General features: G+C 43.9%; 1 protein-coding gene across 1 annotated transcript; it reads left to right on the top strand.

Moving 5' to 3' along the window:
* Positions 1 to 12,391: 12,391 nt before the first annotated feature.
* On the top strand, positions 12,392 to 20,886 carry LOC128120660 (CD209 antigen-like protein C). Its single transcript, XM_052754813.1, has 7 exons — positions 12,392 to 12,505; positions 12,603 to 12,689; positions 13,563 to 13,652; positions 14,312 to 14,398; positions 15,066 to 15,217; positions 15,971 to 16,080; positions 19,535 to 20,886. Exons 1-7 carry the CDS (start codon positions 12,460 to 12,462, stop codon positions 19,683 to 19,685), a joined length of 723 nt encoding a protein of 240 aa, XP_052610773.1. The 5' UTR covers positions 12,392 to 12,459; the 3' UTR covers positions 19,686 to 20,886.
* The last annotated feature ends 5,008 nt before the right edge of the window (positions 20,887 to 25,894 follow it).

Raw genomic sequence — 25,894 nt, 5'->3', positions numbered from 1 at the left:
CAGGGCTGCAGAGAAGACCAGACTTCACTTTTTGGAACAGAGAGATCCAGGCTTTTTGTAGACCCAGAATCGTAGACAATATATGTGTTGTTGTTCCAGCCTTCAGTGTCAAACTCCATACTCTTCTCCACCGTTGTTTTCTAATACATTCTGAAGAAGAAAGGACAATTCAGAATGACAGCCTCACTCTTGAAAGAAATAAAACACAATATCCTATTTCAAGACAGATGTGCCTCATGTCAGTTTGAACTCAGCTGCAAACTTCCTGAAAACAAGAAGCAGTAGGCCCTGGCTCCACCTGCTGACCTAGCACCCTCCCTAAACTAGAAGTATTTGTTGTTGTGTGGGTGCAGGATCACACGGATCTGTTGGAAGAAGACACAGTGCACCTTAAGAATGTCTTTAGCCTTCCAGCTGCAGGGGGAGATCAGCCTCCACACAGACTGAGACCTCTTCCCTTAGCCAAAAACATCTTTATTGTACTCCAAATTTATACTTAAGCAAGTTGATTTCCACATCCTCAAAACAACCTGACTGGGTCTCCAAAGGGACAATGCCAATGCAAATACTTAATCAAGGAGTATCTCAGTTTGCTGGATTTTTCCAAAACAAGTTTTGCACATGCTTTGTACCCTTGGGAAACTCTCAGGTAAGATTTACATAGAGGACATAAGAGAAACAAAAGGTAACCAAGAAACAAAAGATGGATTAAGGCTAGGTGCTCCCACTCTGGAGCCAGACCAGATATTGCCCAGGGGGAGTTCTCCTACAGATCCCCCTTTCTTCTATACAACAACTAATTATTTGGAGGTTATGAAGCCTCACAGCATATACAGCTCTTTCCCTATCTTTCTGTTTTACAATCTTAAGTAATTAAGTTAAAACACATTTAAAAGCTAGTACGGTTACTATTGTTAGCACAAGAATAACACATGCTAAAACAATAAAGCTATTAAAATGATTTACAGGGTTAAATGAGGCTATAATATTTGCAAGCCTTTCTATAACATCTGTTCCCATCATATCAGGTAACTTTTTGTAAAAGTTTCCTTAATCTCTTGTTGTAAATCATAAATCATTTGAGAAGAATTAGGGTGACCCATCAAATGCATCAAAAACTTTTTCCAATCATACTTGCTTTCATTAAACTTTAAAGGAGTAACACAGTAAGATAAAACATTCCAGTCACATTTTAATTTTATCTGCTCTTTTAATGTTTCTAACTGATCTCCTAACAATATAACAGTTTGTCTTAAATCAGCTAACTCACTAACTATTTATCCTATTTTGTTCAGTCCAAAGTTTGTTAGAATGTCCATGCAATTTGAATTTCTGTATGAAGCACTTTCCAGCTATTGCTGCTGTAGCTGTTAAGGCAATATTTCCAATAATAACTGCAGTATTATTGGAAAAACAAGCACTTAGTGTGTCCTTTTTAATATTCTTTCAGCGAGCTTCTGTACCAGGATCATTACAGGAGAGTCTTGCACAGCCGTGGTAATCTCATACGTATCCAGATTGCTGGCCTTGCTCTAAAAATATACAAGCTTTCAGAGCTTAAATTTAAAGGCATACTAGAATTAACATAGGTATGAAGAGTTCAGCGTTCACAAGTGATGCTGTAATTATTAGAGTGCCATTGTTCAGGCTCCTTTAGTAGCAAGTAAGATAATGGTACACATGCCATAAAGGAAAAGCTTTGATTTAATTTAAATGACAAAGTATATTTATCATCCTTAATATTAGGGTGGAAGGCACTTGCCAATTTCCACAAGTTAGTCTGAATTGATTTGCCAAATTGCAGGAGAGGACTTGACATTCCAACTTCATGCCACCGAATAGGTTCATTAACAGAAGCACTGATTTCTATAGTTCCATTCAAACTATACTGTTTCCACCTTAACTCTGAGTGAAAACATTTTCCTCAAGGGAAGCATAAGGGCTCCAATCAATGATGTCTCTATGGGAGAGATTAATTAGCACTCCAGGTTTCTCACTCTTACACTGTTTCCAGTGGACCCAGTCAGATTCCTTGTTGGTAACCCTCATCTCACAGAATGGCAGATTTATGGAACTAGTAGCATTAATCTCCTGTCCTTGAAATCAGATGCACAAAGCATATGAAACTTATTATGATAATCTTGAGTAGTATTGACTATAGATAGCCACACTTGAAAGGTTATATTTAGGCACTGAATTCCATTTCCCATACAATAGGAATTCCTGTACTCCCACAGTGTGATTGTTAATCACTCTACCCTCCTCCATTGACTGAGCAGGACCTCGGTTGTCAGAAGGACCAGGTAGCCAAGAAGTTTCATTTACCACCACAGGAATATTCATATCTCCCCAACTGCTAAGTTAATTGGGGGTTTAGGAATGAAGGTCCAATAACTGTGATCCATCCCTCTTACCTGCACTGTCACCACCAAAGGAAGCACGGCAATAAATACATTCATAGCATTCAGAGGCTTGTGAGTCATTCCAAGTATCGTCTCCCCTTTGTCACACATGTTCTTCAGCTGTCCCCGGGTTGGGGGATTAGTTGTCTGCTCCATAGGTCTCCTGTGTCTTGTTTCTTGCAGAGGCACCTCTGCAGCTCTAGCATCTGGAAGATGTCTCTTGCTCATGCCAGATTTTTAGCAATTTTGACAGAATCCACAGTTTATTATCTCCTGTGGAAACATAAGCATAACTCCGGAGTAACACCTCCTTCATTCTCCAAGCAGACATCATGGCACCCTTGTAGTACACAGGTTGATTTAAATCAGCAGTTTTTTCTATGGTCCAACACCTTTCAGTCACTGCTGTCTCTGTTTCATTAGCATTTAGAAAATTTAAGGTTAATAAGGCATTATACTATCTCTGGTAGTCTTCATATCCCCCTTCTGTCTAGCAAGCATCTCTTTTAGGGGTGATGAGATCTTTCAACAGTTTCTTGTCCTGTAGGATTGTATGGCATCCCGGTAATATGTTTTATATTGTAACATACACAAAAAAATTGTTTCATTTTACCAGAAACATAAGCTGGAGCATTATCAGTTTTAATTTTTCCCACTATGCCCATTACAGTCATTGTTTCTAATAAATGTGTAATTATAGAATCAGCCTTTTCTCTTAAGGCAGATGCCAATTGGAATCCTGAATATGTGTCAGTGGTATGATGAACATATTTTAATTTTCCAAATTCTGCTAAATGAAATACACCCATTTGCCAAATTTTATTCTTTTGTGTACCTTTTGGATTAGTTCCTGCAGGTAAAGGAACTTGATTATAAAAAGAACAAGCAGGACAGGTTTTTACAATTTCCTTAGCCTGTTGCCAAGTAATGGAAATTTTCTTCTTTAAGCTTCTACTATTAACATAGTGTTTCTTATGAAATTCTGAGGCTTCCCACACATTTCCTACCAATGATTGATCAATCTCATTTCTCTTTGCTAAAGGTCCAGGCAACCCAGTATGAGATCGAATATGGGTAATATAAAGTAGGCAATTCCTTTCTTGTATTGCCTGTTTCAGTTATACAAATAATAAAGCTAATTCTGAATCATCAGGAATAAGTTCAGCAGTTTCTATATATAATACAACTCTTTCTACATATTGAGAATCAGTAATTATATTAAGAGATTCATTAAAGTCTAATAAAACTATCAGAATGGCATACAGCTCTGATATCTGAACTGAACCACATGGGCTTTGAACAACTTTACTGGTGTTCCCTGCTTTATAACCAGCCATTCCTAATTTATTTGCATCAGTATAGAATGTAAGAGTCCCAGGAATAGGTGCCCCTTTCACAATGCAGGGAAGAATCCATTCAGTTCTTTTTTTTAAACTGAATCTACTTACTGTTTTTAATTTCTGCTATAAGGTCTTTGCCATTCACCATTAATGACCCACAATTGCACAATTTCATCATTAGTATAGGGTACCACAATCTCAACTAGATCCACACCTGACAATTGACAAGTCTTATTCTCCCTTTAAGAATTAGTTCAGAAACTTTCTCTATATAGGTCTTTAATTTTTTACTCTGTTTGTGAGAGAAAATCCATTCCAAAATATAATCCTCCCTCTACATAATGAATCCAGTGCATGAATGAGTGGAAGGTAAAATTACTAAAATACATTCATTCACTTGTGAGATCCAATCAGTCCACATAGGCATTCTGTAATTTTTATTCTAACTGGGCTAATTCCCTTTCAGCCTCAGCTGTTAACTATCTTGGATTGTTTAAATCTGAGTCACTTTGTAAGACTTGAAACAAATTACTCAATTCTGGGGTAGAAAATCTAATTGTAGGCCACAACCAGTTAATATCACCCAATAATTTTTGAAAATCATTTTATCAGTGTGCAACTGATCTCTCCTAATCTGTACCTTCTGTAACTGAATTCTCTGTTTATTCAATTTAAACCCTAAATAATTAAGAGAGTCTCCTCTTTTTTTTTTTCAGGAGAAATCTGTAATCCCCAATAGGATAAAATTTTCTGTACCATATTAAACATTTTTTTCTAAGGATCTGTATCAGAAGCAGCCAATAAATATCATCCATATAATGATAAATAATAGACTAAGAAAATTGCTTACTTACCATTTCCAGTGGTTGATTTATAAAATATTGACATAAAATTGGGCTATTTAGCATTTCCTATGGGAGAACATTTCAATGTTATCTTCTTACTTGTTGAGCATTTTATTAGTAAGCACTGTAAAAGCAATTTTTTTTTCTATCCTGTTCTTGTAAAGGAATAATAAAGAAGCAATCTTGTAAATCAATGACTATAATAGACCAATCTTTAGGTAATAAAGAAGGTAAAGGGATTCCAGGCTGCAAAGATCCCATAGGTTGAATTATCTTATTAATATCTCTTAGGTCAGTTAATATTCTCCACTTTACAGACTTCTTTTTTTATTACAAATTCAGGAGAATTCCAAGAACTAGTAGTTTCCTCTATGTGCTTAGCATCTAACTGTTCTTTTGCGAGTTCTTCAAGAACCTCCAATTTTTCTTTCTTTAAGGGCCACTGCTCTACCCATACAGGCTTCTTAGTTAGCCATTTTAAAGGCAAAGCAATTGAGCTACCAGAAGTGGCCCCTACTCCAAATTTGGATAGCCAGTTCCTGTCCTATCTTGTTTTTGGGTACAACTTGCATAGCCTGTGACTTTCCCTTCTAATTCTTTCCAATACCTTTCCCAGGAACATACCTCACTTTTAGCAATATTTTATGAGCTGTTTCTGAAATTGTAGGAATATTAATTTGAGCTCACCATTGTTGTAACAAATCTCTCACCTGTAAATTTATGGCTATATCAGCCACATAAGGCTTTAATATCTCTTCCTGTCCTTCCAGTCCTACACATTTAATCCACTCTACACTCTGTTTTACTTGAGATAAGATTCCAATACCTACAAACTGAGTGGAGACTTTTTGTAAAAGCCAATTGGGATTTCAAGAGAGAGAGAGAGAGAGAACTCAGTAACAACTCAGATGGAGCTGGGTTTTCCCCAGGCTTATCATTTTTCAGTTTTCCTAAATGAGCAGCAGAGAGAGGCAGTGAGTTGTTCTTGCCCTCAAATCCAACTAAGATGACTTATACTAAAGGGCTGTTTCAAGGCCAGAGCTCACAGGCTCCAGCAGCCACTTTGTGTTGAATTCCTGCCAGCACTCAGCAGGCCTGGCCTGGAGAGTGTGAGACTCTGAGAGCTTGAAGAGAGGATGCAGCGAGGGCCAGCTGGGCTTTCAGCCTTCCCAGGCTGGGCCTAAGGCCCTGAGCATCCGACAGGAGGAAACAGGGACACTTAAGCTACTCCATCAGCCCAGCATAGGGAATACCTACTTTAAGTAGTCTCCTCATACCAGAGACACTGCCAGTACAGCCCAGACACAGAAAATTGCTAAGCAGACACCCGGTTCCACCAAGAGTCTTTGGGGCACTAGTGTTAGTTTTATGCAGCGCTGTGCTGTTTACCCTGTGAGAAAAAGTCACAAGGCACAACAAAACTCACTACAAGAGTTTTTAGGAGAAGGGAGGGACAGAAAAGAATGTGCTTAGGCCTGTCTGGAAGACATGTGCAGAAGAGGGGGGAGGGTACGTGGGATCTACCTTTTATGGACTTCCCCGTGTGTGCCTATATGGGCTTATGTAGCTACACCATGCATGTTCATAGATTATGTGATCACATTGTACACAAATTATGTGACCACACAGCACACAGATTACATAGGACATATGGCCCTGGAAATGACTAAGCATCTCGCCAGCACATGCGCAGTCATAGGGATGTGGCTAGGAAAGGAATCCTATCATCCTGGACCCTTTATTCTTGTAAAAAAAAAAAAAATGGTGGATGAGCAGGGGTGGGGCATCCTGTCTCCTGAAACTGCTTCCAGCTGACTTGGTGAGCATCAGTTAACTCTTGGGGGGGAGTAGGGAAGGGGGCTTCTGAGGTAGCCGGACATCCTGGGGTAGTGGATGGTCGTCTGCTGCTTTGGAATTACCCATCATCTTCCTCGGCTTGGGGCTCTGTGGCTGTTTGGGTCTGAGAAGGTGCTGGTGAGACAGAGGAGGAAGCTCAGAAAAAAAATTTTACCGGGGGGGGGGGGGTGGTCCCAGGGTGAGGGAGGGTGTCCCAGGACCAGGAAAGTTTGGGTTATACTTACCTGAAGTGGATCCGACCTGTCCAGGTAGATTCAAGTTGGTTCTGGAGCTCAGAAGAATTTTTAAATGTATTAAGAAGCAGCCACGGGGAAATTAAAATCTTGAGCTGATGATTATACAACATGATATTATAATGTTTAGTACTCTGCTATCAAAATTTCATTGGTTAATGTTAGTGAGAGCAAGAGGACGAGATTTGGAACATGCTTTTAATTTTTATCTGACATAAGCCTTATCTCAGACAAACCTTAAAGGCACCTGTTTTCCTTTATTAGTTTAGCATCCAGAAGACACAGGTGATCAACTGCTGAGGGCATTTAACAGTAATGGATTGTTATATTAAAGTCTATTTTTTGGCAGAGTCCAGACCCTTTTGGATCTGGGGGTGTGAATACCTCTGGACTGTTACTGTTCCTTACGATCTGGGTATATTTGATGGTCCTTGGCTGTTGGAGACCAACTCCGGACATCTGTGTCCTGGACTTTGTCAAGCCTTGACAAGAGGTTCCTGGCCTAACTGCAGGAGATGTGACTAGATAAGACCTTCCTGGCCTAACTGCAGGAGATGGCGATTAGGTAAACTTTCTGGAGCCTGTCAACTGCAGGGGGCCCGGGATCAAAGCGACCTCGCCCCTGACCCCCTCCTTAGGAATTTTCTCTATCCCTGCTTCCCCTGCTCCCCTCCCTGCCTGAAGCCCTGCTTATAAGCCTCAATACTCAGTCAATAAATGAGACCTTGACGCGACTCAGACTGACTCTGTCTTCCCTTATTGCGCCTGGTCTCCTTTCTCTCTCGCCCCCATTGATCTTTCAGGAGGTGCCTCCTCGGGTCTCCCCAATAACCTGGCCCGCGGGATGGGTCACTTGGCCTCTGGCTCTATGGAGGTTCTGTAACAATTAGCTGAGTAGTTAATTAGGAGAGGGAGCCAGAAAGTAAGAGCTTATGGGGTGAGACCTCATTCTTCTGGAATTAGTGACAAGGCAGTGGATCCTGATGTCCTCTGGAACTTGAGAGAGCAGGGCCCTGTCTGTGTCACTGTGTATGAAGAGAAATTTTTCTGGGGTGAAGTTGAGATAAAAGGCTTCAGGTGGGACAGGTGAATCCAGGAGGAAAGCCCTTGAGCTTAACAGCTGTTGGGGTTACAAGAATTCCCTTAAAGGGTCCCTGCCATTTAACGGAAAGGGGTGAGGGGCACTGGCCTGGAGGAAAAAGAAGAACCTAATCCCCAGTGTGGATTGGGGGTGGGCATGAATTATCACATGGCTGAGGTAAGGAATGGTCTGCAAAGTTCCACAGGACAGACCTGAGATGACAGAGTAGGGGAATTAACAGGCTGTCTGGGAGGGGTGAAGGTTTGGATAGAAGACCCGGTGTTAGGGCCGGTCTCTCATACATCAGTTCAAATGGGGAAACTGAAAGAGGCTGCTTGGGAAGGCCCCAGAGCCTAAAAAGAGCTAGAGGCAATAATCTTACCCAGTCGAGGTAAAGTTCCTGTGACATCTTAGTAAGGATGGATTTTAAAGACCATTTGGTGCCTCCACCTTTCCTGAGGACTGAGGACAGTACAGGATATGAAAATGCCAAGGAATATTAAGAGGCTTAGCTTGTGTCTGGGAAACCTGAGAGGTGAACTCCAGACCATTGTCAGACTGAAGAGAGGCAGGAATCCCAAATTGGGGAATGATTGCCTGGAGAAGGAGATCTGCAACTGTCTGGGCCCGCTTATTAGAAACCGGATATGTCTCCACCCAATTCAAAAATGAGTCCACCATCACAAGTTGATATTTAATTCTCCTGACAGTGGGCATGTGGGTAAAACTGAGCTGCCAGTCAGTTCCTGGAAAGGAACCTCTAGCCTGATGGAAGGGAAAAGGTTGGCTCTGATATCTGGTGTTAGGATCTGACTTTTGGCAAATTTCACAAGAGGCAATAATACTTCTTAAGAATTGTAAGTCCTCAGAGGTGGGCTGCAAGTGGGCTTTTTCAAACTGAGACAGAGCAAGACTATTAGGGTGAAAGAGCTGATATAGATAGGACAGAATTTGCCTAGTGTCAGGGGTTGCCTGTGAGGATGTGGGCTGTACTATATGGATTCCCTGAAGTGGGTGGGGTGGGTCTTGGCCATGGAGGGCCGCTGTCCTAGCTGCCTGGTCAGCCCGGTTATTTTCCTTAGAGGTGATGGAGCTGTTGGTCTGATGAGACTGGCAATGGACAATTCCTGTAGCCTTGGGAAGTTGGGAGGCTTTTAGCATGGCCATTATTTGGCCTGAGTTAGATATGGATCCTCCCTTTGCTGTAAGGAGTCCGCACTCTTTCCAAATAGCAGCAGGACAGAAGGATATGGAAAGCATATTTGGAGTCTTTATAAACATTTAGGGATTGCCCCTGTGCCAATTGGAAGGCACGGGTGAGAGCTATCAGCTCAGCCTGTTGGTTAGTGGTGTGTGTAGGTAATGCCTGTGCTTCTACCACCCCAGTGTCTGACACTATGACATAACCCACTTTACGGGTCCCTTCAGGTAAGAAGGAGCTGCCATCTGTGTACCAGGTGTAAGTGGCTTGAGGCAATGTGCCCTCCTGTATGTGTGAAGGGTGAGGTAACCGTTCCTCTAAGGTTTCAGTGCAGGAATGAGAAGGAGAATAGTCAGCATTAGGTTGAGGGAGGAGGCTTGAAATATTAAGGGGTGGACAGGTCTGGAAAGCAAGTGTGGCATCTTCCAGTAATGCCACCTGGAGAGAAAGAACCCAGGAAGGAGGTAAAGTTTGTAAGCATTTATAAGTTAAGAGATGGGACAGGTTATGGTGAGAAAAAGATAGTGGTGGGTGACCCAAAGGTTAGTTTCTTTGATTCCTGAATAAGGAGCTCAGCAGCTGCTAAAGCATGAATGCAGGGTGCCCATCCCTGACTGGCAAGGTCTAGTTTATTTGACAGGTATGCTACAGGTGCAAAGGAGGGTCCCAGCTGGTGCCTAGGGTTCCAAGGGCATTTCCCTCTTTTTCTGTTACATAGAGGGAGAGGGGATGAGATAGGTATGGGAGGTCAAGTGCTGGGGCCTGGAGGAGAGCCTGTTGGAGGGTTCTAAGGATATTAAGAGAAACCCACAGAATCAACTAACCTGGGTTCATAGAGTCTGAACTGACATCCAGGGAGTCTGCATGGGACTGACCTAGGACCTCTGCATGTGTGTTACTGTTGTGTAGCTTGGTCTCATTGTGGGACTCCTAACAGTTGGAGCAGAGGCTGTCTCTAACTGTTTCACCAGCCTTTGGTCACCTCGCCCGGCCTTAACACAAGGGGAGGTGCTTAGTCTTACTGCAACTTGATAGGCCATGTTGTGTTACTCTCCGCGGGAGGTCTGCCCCTTTCTGAACAGAAGTGGAGGAGGAGTGGATGGGGAGGCAGAGGGGAGGCCGTGGGGAAGGAACAGGAGGATGGGAGGGAGGGGAAACTGTGGTCTAGATGTAAAAAAATAAATAAATTTAAAATAAAAGAGAGAGAGCGAGAGAGAAATAAAATGCAGGGGCTTCTGCTCTTCCAAGTAGAAGACCTGATTGTAAGACCTGTCTGAATATGTCTCCCAGCCCAGCACCATTGAGCAAGCCGGGAGGAATAGGAGCCCTTCCCTCAGCACCTGCTTCCTCCCATCTGAAACCGCAGTTTTGCAGAGTACCAGGCTGTGTGCCTGTGGGACTCACTCTGGCATTCTTTTCTCTCCTTTGCCTCAAGCCCTAGCAAGGGCAATTATGATGGTTAATTCTGTCAACCTGACACAATCTAGAATCCCCAGAGTCTCACTACGGAGTTGTCTAAGTCAGGTTGGCCTGTGGGCCACTCTCCGTGAGGCTGTCTTAGTTATGGTAATTGAAGTGGGGAGCCCCACCCACCTGGGCGCCCTGTTTCCCTGGGTGTGCGTCTTGGAGAGGGAGAGGAGCATAAGAGACATGCCGTGTCTGCTTTTCTCTCTGCTCTGGACTGCGACTGTGACCAGTTACTTCAAGTTCCTGCCCTGCCCTCGTCACAATGGACTGAGACCTGGGGTTGTTGAGCCAAGAAAACATTTCTCCCTTAAGTTGCTTTGGCCACCGTGCTTTAGCACAGCAGGAACAATGAAGCTAGGACCAAAGCACCTGATATGAGGAGCTTTGTTTTTATTTTATCTTACTTTGCAGATTCCCCGTCTCCTGCTGTGTACTGCTGCACAGCCAGCCATCTCTCCCTGAAGTCATGCAGCTGAGAATTTGTCTCAGACTCATAAGGACACAGAAAAGCAATGGCTGTCTCCGATCTGTCATCTTCTCTCCCCAGAGTTAATCTTCTTTATAAGCGTGCACGTGTGTATCTGGAGGGATAAGGTGTGGGGTGTGTGTGCATGTGTGTAGTATGTGAGTGTGTGCATGCGTATGTGTGCAAGCTCTGGAGTGTGCATGTGTTCTCAGTGGCCCCTTAGTATATTTTCTCTGTATCTGAGTGTTTCCATTGCTTCAGAACATTCATGCGTGATAGGAGATCACTGTGTTGGTAAAGACCTGAGTTTGATTCCATAAACCATGTAAGAAAGCTGGGTATGGTGGCATGTGGTGAACCCTAGCCAGTGAGAGGCTCTTTCTCAAAAACTAGCACTCACATATACCACTCACTACACACACACACACACACACACACACACACACACACACACACACACACACACGTGTGCACGCTAATAATAATAGTGATAATGATGATGATAATGAAGATCATTGTAAGCAAGATGGAAGCACCTGAGGAATGACAGCTCAAGCTGACCCCTTGCATCCACACACATTTACTCATCCCCACCAGCCCCTCACACCCGAAAAAAAATTTCTTTTTTTGTGGCATAGTCTTTTCCTCTGACAAGAAGCTGCCCTTGTTTATTCATCCAGTGCTGGCCACTTGAGCTTTTCCAGGTTGGGACAATTCTGCACCAAGCTGCTAAGAATCATTTTGTTTCCTCCTTAAGCCTCTGTGACTATTTTTGGACCACAGTGTGACCCGTAGAAGACACTGTGTAGGGTCCATTTCCAGCTCTGCTAATTAACAGTTGTGTAACCTTGGGCCAGGTACATGACTGTTCTGTGCTTCAAACAGACCTTATTGTAAAATACAGTCACAGAAAATACCCTGACAAAAAGCAGCTTGGAGAGAGCATTTATTTATTTTAGCTCACATTTCCAGGTTTCAGCCCATCATTGTGGGGAGTTACAGTAGTAAGAGCTTAAGACAGCAGGTCACATCCGCAGTCAAGAGCACAGAGAAATGAGTTCGTGCTTCCTTGCACTCAGCTGCATTTTCCACACTTACACAGTGCTTGACGCCCTGTCTAGGGAATGGTGTCTCATAATGGGCTGGGTCTTCCCACATCAGTTAACTTAACCCAGTGTAGACAACCCCTACGGAGACTCTCTTTCTAGGGGGTTCTATGTTGTGTTAAGTCCACAGTTAAAGCTAATCAACACAAAACCCCTCTCCCAAGTCATTAGAAATGGACCAGAAGTGATGACATCTTCAAATCAAGACAACAAATCACTAGATCAGAGAGGACCGTGTTTCTGGGAACAGCAGAGTGGCTGCATGCCCTTCCATTCCAGGAATGGTAGCTTCATGGAATGGTGTGTCAGAGGCTCCGTCACCTCCCTCCAGCATCTTGCTGTCTCACAGTTCCTGGTTTCACTTCCTGACTCAGAATAGATTCAAGGAGCAAACAACAGTAGACGGTAAATAGCTGCCATTGTCCCCAACAGCCTCCAGCGCAGTAGGACAGCAGTGCAACATGAATGACTCCGAGGAAGGGAGAGGACAGCAGCTGGGCCCCCTGGGTAAGACTGGTCATGGATTCTGGGGACTTGGAGAGGGGTTTCGGCAGGGCCACCTTGAGTCTCCATTTGCCAAGGCTGTGACTCTCTGTCCACTCAGATGAGGAACACCTGATAACCAGCGGCACCAGATACTCCATCAAAGGCTTCAGATTCCAACCACCCTATGTCCTCAAGAGAGCTGCAGGTAAAGGAGTCGGGGAAAGACAGGTTTCCTCAGCTCTCTGTGCCCTGCGGAGTGAGAGAGTGGGAGTCTGGATCTCAAAGACTGAGGGAGGAGGAGGATGGAAACTGGACCTCTGGGTACTGTGGAGGTAGAGGCTAAGGACTGGGCTCCTGGGTTCTGTAGGGTGGAGGCTGAGGACTGGACTTCTCAGTCGAATGGAGGTGGAAACTGACAGCTGGATCCTGGATCCTGAGGATGTGGAGCCTGAGGGCTGGACTCCTGGGTCCTGTAGAAGTACAGACTAGAACTAGACTCCTCAGTTCTACTAAGCAGAGATTGTGTGCTTAGATTCCTGGTATTCTGCAAGTGGAAGCTGAGTTTTTAGAGTCCTGGGTCCTTGGGTGGCCATCTGGGAGACTGAATTCCTGGGTCCAATGAGGGGCTCTGAAATGCTCAAGGATGGAAACCTGGGCTCGTAAGTCCTGGGGTGGTTGAGTCTGGAGGGATTGAACGATATTCTGAAGAAATTTGTCCTCCTGGGTTCTGGAAAGATAGAAGATGAGGCTCTGGACCCCAGCTCCTGGGAGTGATGATGGCTGAAAACCTAGAGTGGTTGAGTCTGGGGCCTGAACTCCTGGTCCTGAGGAAGGACATGCTGGGCATTCCTTTGGGATTCTAGAGAGATAAAAGAAAAATGAGGATTGAATTATTAAATTATGGGATGCTTGAGTTAGAAAATAGTCTTGTATCCTAGGGAAGTGAAGGTTGGAACACAGACACAGTGGACCCCAGGGGAATGGAAGCTGTGGATCCGGGAAGAGGATGCTGGTGTCTATGGGTCATAGTGTGTCAGGGACACTTGTCATCATGAAACTTCTACCTTCTCTCCTGCAGGGCATCTGTGCCATGGTCATGGCCCCTTCGTGCTGCAAGTGTTCTGCCTCACACTTTATGCTGTTCTTCTTCTGGCTGTCCTTGTCAAAGGTCAGGCAGATCTGAGGGCTGGGGGCTACCTGTTAAGACCTTTCAGTTGGGCTGAAGGCCCATGAGGGAGGTAGGCTAAAGGCTAGGACCTTCCAGGAACTTCTCAGAGACCTTCTCATCTCTGTTGTAGAGGAGGGTCCTGGCTCCACTAACTTGGCCATTCAGTCTTCTCTGAATATCAGATTTCTTCATCCTCAAGAGGTATTAAACCAGAAGTTAGATAGATGGCTTACTGGATAAAACTCTTGTCAAAGAAATATGAGGACCTGAGTTTGGATCCCAGAACACATGTGAAGCAGGACATGGCAGGCATGTTTCTGTAACCCTAGCTAGGGTGAGATGTATGGCAGAGACAGGAGAATCCTGGAAGCTTGCAGCCCAGCTAACCTGGTGTACACAGTGGTGGACAAGAGACCCTGTATCAAACAAGGTAGAAGGTCAGGACTGACACCCAGAGTTGTCTATCCTCAGACTCCTCAGGTATGTGACAGCATGTCCACAGTCACAAACATTCACACACATGCATACCCACCTTCAATTTTTAAAAAGAGATTTTAAACAAGGTACTTTATTTTTTTTTTAAATGTCCCTAGGGGACCAGTGCAGGCCATGATTTATAATAAGTGTTTAATAATTGCAGATTTCTTTTCTTGTCATAGTCTCCAGTATTGCCAACTCCAAGGGACAAGAACAGGCAGAGAAGGAAAAGGTAAACCAGGAGATGACCCAACTGAAGCCTGAAATAAGTAAGTGACTGGAAGGCAGGAGGCCCTGGGGACTCAGAGGGTCTCCACATTACATGCTTGGCTTCAGCTACTACCCATCTCTGAACCTCCACCTCCTCTCACTTGATTTGATAACTTTGTGTAAAGAGGAGACAATGAAGGGGTTGGTGGTGTGGCTCAGCAGTTAAAACCACTTGCCATCAAGCCTAATGACTGAAGTTTCGTTCCTGGGACTCCCAAGGTAGAAGGAGAGAACCCACCCCTTCAAGTTGTCATCTAACTTCCACATACATGCCGTGGCATGGGCATAACTACACACACACACACACACACACACACACACACACACACACACACACACACACAAATTAGTTAGTTGATTGGCTGGTCGGTTAATATTAAGACCAATGGAAGCTAGTATTCAAAGAGAACTGTGTACATGGTTGAAATTCAGTTAGCCAGTCTCCAAAGGTCAGTTCTAAGCTCTAAGTTCATACATCTCCCAGTCTTGAGGAGATACCAGGACTTCCAAGATCTCTCAGGGAGTAGAGAGGAATGGCTTCCCAGGATGCTGTGTATCAGGAGCTCCTGCAGGGCTTGAAGGCTGGAGGGTGGGGGGGGTGGGGGGGGGGTAACAGGAACATGAGCAACCAAGCGCATGTCCATCCCAAACAACCTCCCCCAACAGATCGCCTGTGCCGCCCCTGCCCCTGGGACTGGACCCTCTTCCAAGGAAACTGTTACTTCTTCTCCAAGTTCCAACAGAACTGGCATGACTCTGTCACCGCCTGCAGAGAAGTGGGGGCCCAACTAGTGGTCATCAAAAGTGATGATGAGCAGGTACATCTGGTGGGATCCAAACTATTCTGGTACATGCATCTGACCACAGGCATCTGAGGAGACACAGTTTGCTAGTTTGGATTATGGATGAGTGCTGCTTGCTCCACTTGGGAAAGGAAGAAGAGTAGGAACAAAAGGTCCCAAGCACCATGTTTCACACACACCACCACCACCACCACCACCACCACCACCACCACCACCATCATACAATATCTGGATATATGAGTGGGTGCTTTAGGTAACACAAAACGTAAGTGGTTTCTGTGGGTACACTGAGAAGCACTGAATGACTTCCTTTATTGGACTTTAAAAGAAAGTCCTATGTCTACCATTTGCCAGTTCCCCTGTGGTAAATGTTGCCATCCTGACTAAATTCAAGTTATTGGTGGGACATCCCTCAATGCAGAGCTCCAAAGAGGTCATGTGCATGATCAGAAATGAAGAACTGGTATAATCTGACATTAGCACTTATACCCAGTAGTGAGTTAATCCATCTGAGCATGCTCAGAACTCCTCATAAGGCAGGCAGACAATCCATCTGAACATACTCAGAACTCCTCATAAAGCAGGCAATATTAGCATGTTCAATGAGAGGCAACTCAGAACAAGCAGGATACAGATGTGGAAGCCATGAGACCTTGTGGTACCCAGGAAAGATGAATATCAGAACTTTCTGCTAAGAGGTGGGGCAGGAGAACAATAGGTATACCACAAGGTAGGTAGCCTCTCCTGACTGCTTCTGTGCCCCTCCAGAGCTTCCTGCAGCAGACTTCTAAAGAGAAAGGCTATGCCTGGATGGGTCTGTCAGACCTGAAGCATGAAAGCGTGTGGCACTGGGTGGATGGTTCACATCTGCTGTTCAGGTAAATCTGGGAGAAGAGGAACAGCCTATATCATTGGGCAGTGTGTTACTTACTTCTGTTGCTTTGGTAAAGATATCTGGCTTAATATCAGAATTTTCCCAGGGGCCTGCCCTGAGAAAATCCTTCCCAGAGTCCTGGGGAAGATGCTATGCCTGGCATGGGGTTATCTGAGGGAAAAGAACCTATGTACACTAGTTTCTTACATTCGTTTACTTTATTTCTCTATAAAAAAAACTTCTGTCTACATAGCTCCAATTCCATCCTGACATTCAGTTCCTCTCTGTCCCTTCTTCTCTGTCCTCTCACAGTCTTCGTAAGCTCCCATGCTTTTGACCTCATCTTCATCTTCAGTTTCTTCATCCATGCTCATTTCTTCTCTTCCTACTCTCTTGACCCGACCCAATCCTTATTCTCTACAAAAGATCTGCCTTGTTCCTTTCTCTCTGGCCATGTGACTCCTTGGCCCTACCATCTACAAAAATTCTGTCTTGTTCTCTTCCCTCCAGCCATGCAACTGGAGTAGACCAGGAATCCTGCTCCAGTTCTTACTGCACCTGGTTATGCAAAAAGCCCTATTGTCCTGAGTCAATAGCTCTGTAATGCTACTAGGCCTGAAGGAAAGGGATGATCTGAGCTTCATTTGTACAAGAAACAAAGCTATGCATCTACAGTCCACATGTCTCCTAAGCACTGTAGGGGTGTTACCTAGTAGATCAGCAGTAGATCTGAGCTTATACTTTTTGCCTTAAGGCCTAGTAGTATATGAATGCATAAGAAATTCATAGCAAGAAACAGCTGAATATTAAAAGCTGAATAACACCAAATATTCCTTGATAAATGGTTTCCCTCTTGATGGATCCCTTGACCTTTCTAGGTATAGCTTTATTATATACAGCTGAATCTCTATAATACATTCTTGTGGCTTGCAGCAGCTTAAGAGAGAAAGGATTTACCTGGTTCACAGATCCAGGGGACATGTTGCATCATGGTGGGGACGGCATGGCAGTAGGAGCCTGAGGTGGCTGGTCACATGGCCATGGCCATCAGGAAGCTGAGAGTAAACAAGTGGGCCAGGCTATAAGAGCTTGAGGCCTACCCCACTGATCTGCTTCCCCCAGGGGCTAAAGGTTCCGCAGCCTTCTCAAACATCACCAGCTGGGGACCAGGTGTTCAAACACTGAGCCTGCAGGAGACATTTCCACTCAAACCACAGTGGCATCAGCAAGTGCTGCATAGAGTACTCCTGTGGGTATTTCTCCATACCCTAGCCCTCTAGGTATAAAAGACATTTACTCATGAAGGAAGGAATTCTTCGTAATCATGTGCTGATAAGATGCCAAGTGCCTGGAAGTTCACCAGCAGATATGGAGGAGGGGTTTGTAGCCCTCGTGAGTCATTTAAATGAAGTATATTAATGGAAAGTCTATGGGATAATGTATTCTTGTTGCTGTAACTGAATACCTGACAAAATTGATGTAAAAAGTGATTGATTTGGCTCACGGTTTGAAGGTACAGTCCACGACAACAGCGAAGGCATGCTGGCAGTAGCTTGAGGAAACTGGTTGAAACTGGTTCCATGCCATCCATAGTCAGGAAGCAGAGGAAGAAATATGAATGCTTGTTAAGAACAAACAGGCACAGGGCAGCAGTGGTGCACGCCTTTCTTTAATCCCAGCACTCAGGAGGCAGAGCCAGGGAGATCTCTGTGAGTTCAAGGCCAGCCTAGTCTACAGAGTGAGTTCCAGGACAGGCACCAAAACTACACAGAGAAACCCTGTCTCCAAAAAACAAAACAAAACAAACAAAAACAAAAACAAACAAACAAACAAAAAGGCAAAGCAAAACCAACCCCAGACTACTTTCTCCATTATGTGTGCACATGTGTGGGACGGGTGCATGCGCACATCTGTAGGAGCATGTGCATGTATATGGGGAAGGGTTGAAGGCGAAAACTCTTATTCTGGTGCCTGTGGGAATGAACAATTAAAGCTGTATGCCGGGCTTAGGACTGGCTAGTATGGAGTATCCATCGTTTCTAGGATGTAGATGCTATTCCTGGTTCTATGGTCTTTGGCTCTAGATAGGTACATAAGGGTACCAAAAGTACAAAATCTTGGGAATGGAGATGGTTAAGTCTGTGGAATATGAGTTGGTTGGTTATATTTGAAGAAGAAACTTCAGTAAAATGACCCCCTTCAATCATGGACGATCACAAGGATCATGGCCCAAGGTCAAAGGACTTGGGTACCTCATTGACCCCAGAACAGGTCACATCTGCTGTAATGTATGAAGGGCAGATGTGAAAGCATCCCATTTCAATAATAGAAACATGGTTGAGGGGCCGGGGGATGGATGAGTTAATAAATTGCTTGTCGTGTTTTCTAGCTTCATTTCTGTTGCTATGATAAAATACACTGACTAAAAGCAAGTTAGGGGAGAAAATGGCTTAGTTCATCATTTATAATTTCAGGTTCTAATCTGGCATTGTGGAGAAGTTGAGGCAGCTAGTAACATCACATCCATTGTCAAGAGGAGAAAGAAACAAAAGCGTACATGCTCACTTGCATGCTGGATTTCTCCACTCTTATGCAGTTCAGGACCTCCTGCCTAGGTGGGGGCGTTGCTCAGAGTGGGCTGGGTCTTAACGTAATTAAGAAAATCCTCCACAGACAGTCCCACAGGCCAACCCAATACAGACAATCCCTGAGACTGTCTTTGCAGGTGACTCTAAGTTGTGTCAAGTTGACAATGAAAACTAACCATCACATGGAGCAAGCGTGAGGACCTGAGTTCCATCCCCTGAATCCACCTGAGAAAGCCAAGCGTTTGTCATCTCAGCACTGGAAAGGCAGAAACAGTGGATCCCTTACGCTCACTAAACAGTCAGCCTCGCTGAATTAGTGAATTCTCAAAAATCAAAGTGGAGAGTAACTAAAGATATCTGGGGTTGACCTATGGCCTCTATGTGTACAACCATAAGTGTGTATATATGTCTGCACATAAACACACACACACACACACACACACACACACACACACACACACACACACATACACACACACACACAGGAAAGGGAAGTGGGGAGAAACAGGGTTGATAAAAGGGAGGTGGAACTAATTCTCATACTTTGATGGGTGTTAGCCAAAGAAATTTATGGGGAAAAAAAGGAACATTTAGTTGGAGCTCGTGGTTCCAGGGGGTTAGAGGCCACAACCATCTTGTAAGGAAGCATGGCAGCAAGAAAGCAGGCATGGTACTAGAGAGGCACAAGACAGAGAGGGCTAACTAGGAATGTTGTGGGCTTCTAAAACTGCAGAGTCCACCCTCAGTGACGCTCCTCCTCCAACAAGGCCATACCAATCCTTCCCAAACAGTTCCACCTATGGGGCCCAAGCATCCAAATGTACGAGCCTGTAGGAGCCATTCTCATTCAAACCACAATTGGTTTTGCAGTTTCATGAAATATTGGAACAAAGGAGAGCCCAACAACGAAGGGGAAGAAGACTGTGCGGAATTCAGAGGCAATGGCTGGAATGATGTCCCATGTACAGTTGAGAAATACTGGATCTGCAAGAAGTCTGCTATGTCCTGCACCAAAAAATGATGTCTCATCTGTCTGTAGCACCTGTTGCCAAAATGACCCTGCAGGGTGACTGAACTTAACCCACAATGTATGCCAGTTCCTTCCTCTGTGAACATTAAGGTCTTAACTGGTTCCTCATTTGCCCTCCCCATGCCCAGTGTGTGTGTGTGTGTGTGTGTGTGTGTGTGCCCCCCCTCGCCCGCCCATGCACACATGCATGTGCACCAAAGGTCAGTCTTAGGTGTCTTCCCTGGCCTCCATCTTGTTTTTTTGAGACAAGATCTCTCATTTTTGCCTTATTGGTACTGGCCAGTTTGGCTAGGCTGGCTGGCCAGCACATCCTAGGAATCCCATCTCTGCCTTTTCAGAGCTTGCATTGGAAGCATATGCCAGCATTCTATGTCTTTTAAAATGGGGGGGGGGTTGATTCACAGATGAAGCTTAAGAGACAGTGATGGTGGGGTGCTGTGTAGCAGGAAGGATCCCTGGAAATAGGGTACCATTGAACTGTTAGGTAGGGGGCATCTTTTAAAGGACTTATGACGGAAACTGAGTGGGGCATAAGGAGGGGGTGAGCCAGACAGTCCAGGTGGCCCACCCACTAGGAACCAGGTGCCTTTCAGTCTCAGTCACATCCTCATAGCTTCCAGACAAGGGTGAGAGACAAGAAGGAACCAGGTCCCAGAATTCCCTTCTGCCATTCCTGGCCTCCATCAAGGACATCCTGGGAACTGCTGCATTGACGGTCCCTGCCCCAGCTGGCCAATTTCTGTCTCCTCATCAGAACAAAATTAAAACTGTACCCATTAAGCAATAGTTTACAGAGCCACTTGGAAATCTCTGTTCCCTTTCCTGTCTCTGTAAAAGTCGCCACTTTGGGGTCCTCCTGCAATTCTGCAACACCTTTCTTTCTATAGCTAGTTTGGTTTACTTGGCATGGTATCCCTAAGGCCCACAGTATGGAGTCTATCATAACTTTTTCCTATTCACTCCCAAATAGTATTCCATTGTGTGTGTGATGGTTAAGCTTGGTTGTCAACTAACAATCTCTAGTCAACTAAGAGACAGGCCTATGAGCACAACCATGAGGGTATTTTTTGGAAGTAAGGGGATTCTGATTGGTATGGCAGTAGAGAGGTGCAGACGTGCTCTCTGTTCTGGTCAAGTTCCAGCAATAATAGTCTGTAACATGGAATTGTAAGCTAAATAAACCCTTTCTCCCCAAAAATGTTTTTGAGTAGTTTATCACAGCAACAGGAAACTTAATTAAGACCCAGCATCTCTCAGTGAACCTGGAGCTTGTTCCACAGGCTGCGTACGCTGCATAAGGCTGGCCAGAGTGCTGCAGCCACCCTCTTGTCTCTGCCTTTCCAGGTCTGGGGTCACAAGCATGAACTACCATGCCTGGCTTTTTACATGAGCTCTGAGGGTTGAACTTGACTCCTCATGCTCACATGGCAAACACTTTACCAGCTAAGCAGTATCCCCAGCCTGAAGAAATGAGTCTTTACAGAATTCATGATATGTAAGCATTTTCTCCCATCTGTGAGTTTCTCTTTTATTCCTCTTCCTGATTTCAAGGAGAATTCTGGTAACTTTTTTGCAATATGAATGAAGCTCACTATGGTTTCTGTGAGTGTGTATGTGGGGGGGGATACATGTATGTGTACCTATGTGTGTTCAAATGCACATGCCCATGCACATGCATGTGGAGACCAGAAACTTCCTCTACCACTGCCTGCTTTATGCCTTTGAAACAAGGTCTCCTCTGACTAATTGTAGAACACCTCCTTTTCAGCTAGGCTGGCAGCCAGGGATGTACACAACAATCCTCCTGTCTCCACTCCTACCCCAGTGCTGATATTAGATGGTCACACCCAGTTTCCGAGTTAATGTCAACTGTCAATGGGTTATAAAAAGAGGAGGAGATAAAATTGAGAGGGGAATGAGAGAGTCCAGGAAGAGTTGGTGGGAGGGATAGGAGTGTAGATATGATCTAAATACATTGTATATGTGTGAGGAATCACTGAAAATCAAATTAAAGACTGGCTGTTTGTTCAGGATATACGTATGTGGAGAAACACAGCATCTCACCTCAGGCAGTGCCTCCTTGGTGCTAAGTCACTCAGGGGCTTGAACTCCCAGTAGGAGAGCAGGATGAGAATGGCAGTGGGGGAGGGGTAAAGCCCTTGCTTTGGAAGCCTGAGGACCTGAATTTGATTCTCAGAACTCACATAAAGATGGAAAGTGAGAACCAACTCCACAGAACTGTCTTCTGACCCTTGAGTGCATGCTGTGGCACCCCCGACACACTAGCAACAGTAGTAGTAGTAGTAGTAGTAGTAGTAGTAGTAGTAGTAATAGCAGTAATAGTAGTAGTAGTAGTAGTAATAGTAGTAGTAGTAGTAGTAGTAGTAATAGTAGTAGTAGTAGTAGTAATAGTCGTCGTCATAGTAGTGACGATGAAGAACGGCAGTCAACCTGGAGGTCTGTTTTCTGACTTTTATTCACCCCAGGTAAAGCAACAGTGATGGATCAAAGAAACAATTCCACTCAAATCTAGCTCAGTGAACCATGGGCTTACTGGGATTACTTATAGGAGTATGAGAGGCTCAAAGGCATCTTGACACTTTTTGTTTTCATTTAAATTAGCATGCTAGGCATTAGAAATTTCCTAACAGACTATGTTTTTACTAGATTTTCCTTTCCAGGGGAGCTGACACTCTTCTGACCTCCATGCTCTCCCTTAGCTAAATTCTACATTGTGTGATTTGATGTCTCCTAGGCAAATCTGTTGGTAAATTCTTTATAACATCAATCACTTCGCATTTCTTCTACATCACTCCCACCTGTTAAGACTGTTAGAAATCTTTTCTAAAGCTGCAGTTTAAAATCCTGTGCCATGGGGAACTAAACACTCAGGGTCCTCCTGTGTCACCAGCAGACTGACTCCAAGGTCAGAACTGCTTGTAGCTTCTCAGCCTCTTCCAAGCAATGATAAGCTTGGTCAAACAGCTCAGCATGCATGGTCTGAACGACTGTCCTAACACAGTCAGAAGGAAGGGTTCTGTTAGAGACATTAGCCAAGCCTTTTAAATCCAGCAGCCATTCCAAGAACACCAGGAGCCTCTAGGACTTCCCTTTCCCTTAGCTGTTCTACCATGTTCCTAACCATTTCTGACCTGTCAGCATAGTAACAGCATTCTTCCTTCAGACGGGCACATGACCCCTTTTACAGCTGTAAGAAATATATATCATCTACAAGGACCTGCTATTTGGATCCATAGCCAGCCATAGCTTGTTAAAGAAATCAGATAATATCTTTTTTGTAAAACTATTATTTCCAGATATATCAGAGCTAGTAAACTTCTTCATGTCAGAATCCAATCCTGGGGGGCCATTGTGGCTAGCCCTATAGGAAGCATTATGACCAATATCACCATGAGTCCAAAGGGAAAAAGGCCATCATGATCCCTGTCTCCAAATGTCCCCTGCCGAACTCTGAAAACTTCTGTAGTGATTAGACCTATTGGCATCCAAGTTTACAGCTTGAGGCTGGTCCCATGTCTCTGGAAGGTGACTCATATAAACTGGGCTAGGTGGATTTTCACTGTCCAGGTCTCTCTATAGGTGGCGGGGAGCGTTTCTTGGTCTTGTCTACACAGCAGAAGATGGAGTAGCAGATTCTAGCAGTCTTATTTCCCATGCATCCTTGCCCTGTACGCATACAAATTTGCTCTGATGGGGTCTGTGTCCCTTCCAATGGAAAGGGGAGCCCTTGAGCCTAGGGATGCCCGCCATGTAAGTGTATTGTAAACTTAACCCACTTTATTGAACATTTAATTCTCCATAACTAGTTTTTTATACACCTGACTTTGAATATTATATTATTTACTTTTAAACTTCTTTGAGCTACCTGTTTTAGGCTTAACTTTGACATAACCAGAATGACTGAATAGTGGGAGCTATAAATTGGTCTCTCTCCAATCTGTCTCTGCAAATAAGTTACATTTCACTTGACATGGCTACAATTCTGGGAGATTATGCCTTAATTACCTTTGTTTCAATAGTTTAGTATAAATTAGCAACTCTCACAAGATTAGAATTTATAAACTAAGAAAATGTGTCCCTGTTAAGATTTTGTCTTTAAAAACCTAATTTTAAAATGAAGATTTTTTAGTACCAAAATATATTTTAAACCACAAATATAGTTCATGGAGGTATGTCGGCAGAAAGTAAGTCAGGGTGTATGCTTGTTCCTGATTGGATGAAGGCGGGAAATGCATAGCTTTGTGAGTTTGCCTTTATAAGCATCTGGCCAGTGTAACTTGTGGCCATTCTCTGGGAATCCCGGGTATGGACCTGGCCAGTGTCTATCTTCCTGTCCAGTATTTACTAAAGCTCGATTCAAATTTGGCTCACAAGTTGTGGCAGTGGTCTTATTCTCACCCAGATTAACATTTCATGGAGATAGGATAATAAAGACAGGGACAAAATCATAAAAAATTTGAAGCCAAGCCAGTGAAGATCTGAATATGTCATATGCAAAGATGATATACTTAATGCTGAAAATTTTAAAATGTTCCTATGAATATAAACTGACTTAAAGATCCATGTCTAGTCACGTATATCTTTGCTAACCTTCTTAAGCTTTAGCTATTTGGAGAAACTTAGTTACGCAAGATCTGTGGTAAAAATTAATTGTGCACCTTTTGTTCTTATAGATGTCCCTCTATGAGAACCAATCATACTCTTCTCTCCTGTAATTATATCCTTTGTGCTAAAATGAGCCACCTCGTAAAAAAATATGTTAAGTTGGTTTAGATTTTGCAAAAGTATACTATAAAAGGATCAGAAGAGTGAGGGGCCTAGATTCTCCATCCCAGCCCTCAACTCCAACAGTCACGGCCACTTTGGCAACACATTTGGAATTTCCATGACCCTGATCATGGTCCAGATGCAATAACCAAAATAATTAATGTTTATATGAGCTAAAATAACTGAAAAGGGTATAGATCAAAATTATGTTCATGCTGTGTCTGATAGAAGTACTATTTTCTGTCAAAAAAAATGTTGCAAAGTTACTCTGACTCTCATGTAACACTAATGCAGCTCTAAGTTTTGCCTCTAAAAGCATTGTATCCTTGAGCTCTGACACCAGGAGATTCTGAGATGTGAGTCTCCAGTCAAAATGAAAGGACTCATGGACTCTTTCCGCTGCTGTTGTTGTTTGGTGGTTTTTGTTTGTTTGGTTGGTTTTGTTTTTTGGTTTTGGTTTTGTGTTTGTTTGTTTTTGTGTGTGTGTGGGTTTTTGTTTTTGTTTTTGTTTTTGTTTTGTTTTTTGAGATGGGGTCTTTCTACATAGCCCAGGCTGGCCTGGAACTCATTATGTAGATTAAGCTGACCTCAAATTCACAGAGACCTACCTACCTTTGTCTCCCGATTGCTGGAACTAAAGGTGTGAGCCCACTGTGCCCTTCGGGACTCATATAGTCTTACTTAGCTTAATCTGTGTTGTTTGTATCTTTTTCACATGGATTATTTCAAGATGAAAACCATTTTTTAGATTGAAAGCATCCAGCCATCTTAATCTTTACGTATAAATCCCCTTGATTAAACAATTTAACATTTTTAAGTACCATAAGATACAATAACAATAAATTTGCCATTCATTGAGAAAAGTTTTCCCTAAAGGAGATGAGGTGTTAGGCAATATCTTTTTCGTTAGGACGTTTACCCAGTAAGTACAACAGCTTTCCCACTGTTGTATAGGTGGATTCTTTTCCTTTTAGACCAGGATTCCTTCCTCCCTATGGAGGGGCTCCTGGGTCTTAATTGGACCTTTTGTGTCAGAGAGAGAGAGAGAGAGAGAGAGAGAGAGAGAGAGAGAGATATCTATGGGCCAGAAGCTCAGCCCTCAAGGGCAGATGGAGCAGGCTTCAGGGATGCAAGTGAGTTTGCAATCTAGGTTATCTGGATCAATCCAGATCAATCAAACCGAAACAAGTAACTGATCTTCTCACAGAAAATTCATTCTTCCTAAACAGCCTGCACAGAGGCGTCTCCACCACACACAGCGTTCCCTGACAAACAAGCCTCCATTCACTCTCACATTCAAATGATGCTTACAGCACATTCCCTCCTAGTGTCTTCCTAATGGGAAATCTGACTGTCAGCCTTCTCCAGCCTGTTGGCTGTACTAGGAACCCTTAGGGCTTGATCAGAGCCCT

This window comes from Peromyscus californicus, unplaced genomic scaffold, assembly GCF_007827085.1.
Source record: "Peromyscus californicus insignis strain IS unplaced genomic scaffold, ASM782708v3 Scaffold_2__1_contigs__length_46816999, whole genome shotgun sequence".
In the NCBI taxonomy this organism is placed as follows: Eukaryota; Metazoa; Chordata; class Mammalia; order Rodentia; family Cricetidae; genus Peromyscus; species Peromyscus californicus.
This window is presented reverse-complemented; position numbering and strand designations above follow the sequence as displayed.

Excerpts from the sequence above, each read along its gene's own strand:
- LOC128120660 (XM_052754813.1), top strand. The coding sequence starts at position 12,460 with ATGAATGACTCCGAGGAAGGGAGAGGACAGCAGCTGGGCCCCCTGG. Across the intron at positions 13,653-14,311 it reads TCTGGCTGTCCTTGTCAAAG|TCTCCAGTATTGCCAACTCC; the intron begins GTCAGGCAGATC and ends TTCTTGTCATAG. Across the intron at positions 16,081-19,534 it reads GGTTCACATCTGCTGTTCAG|TTTCATGAAATATTGGAACA; the intron begins GTAAATCTGGGA and ends TTGGTTTTGCAG.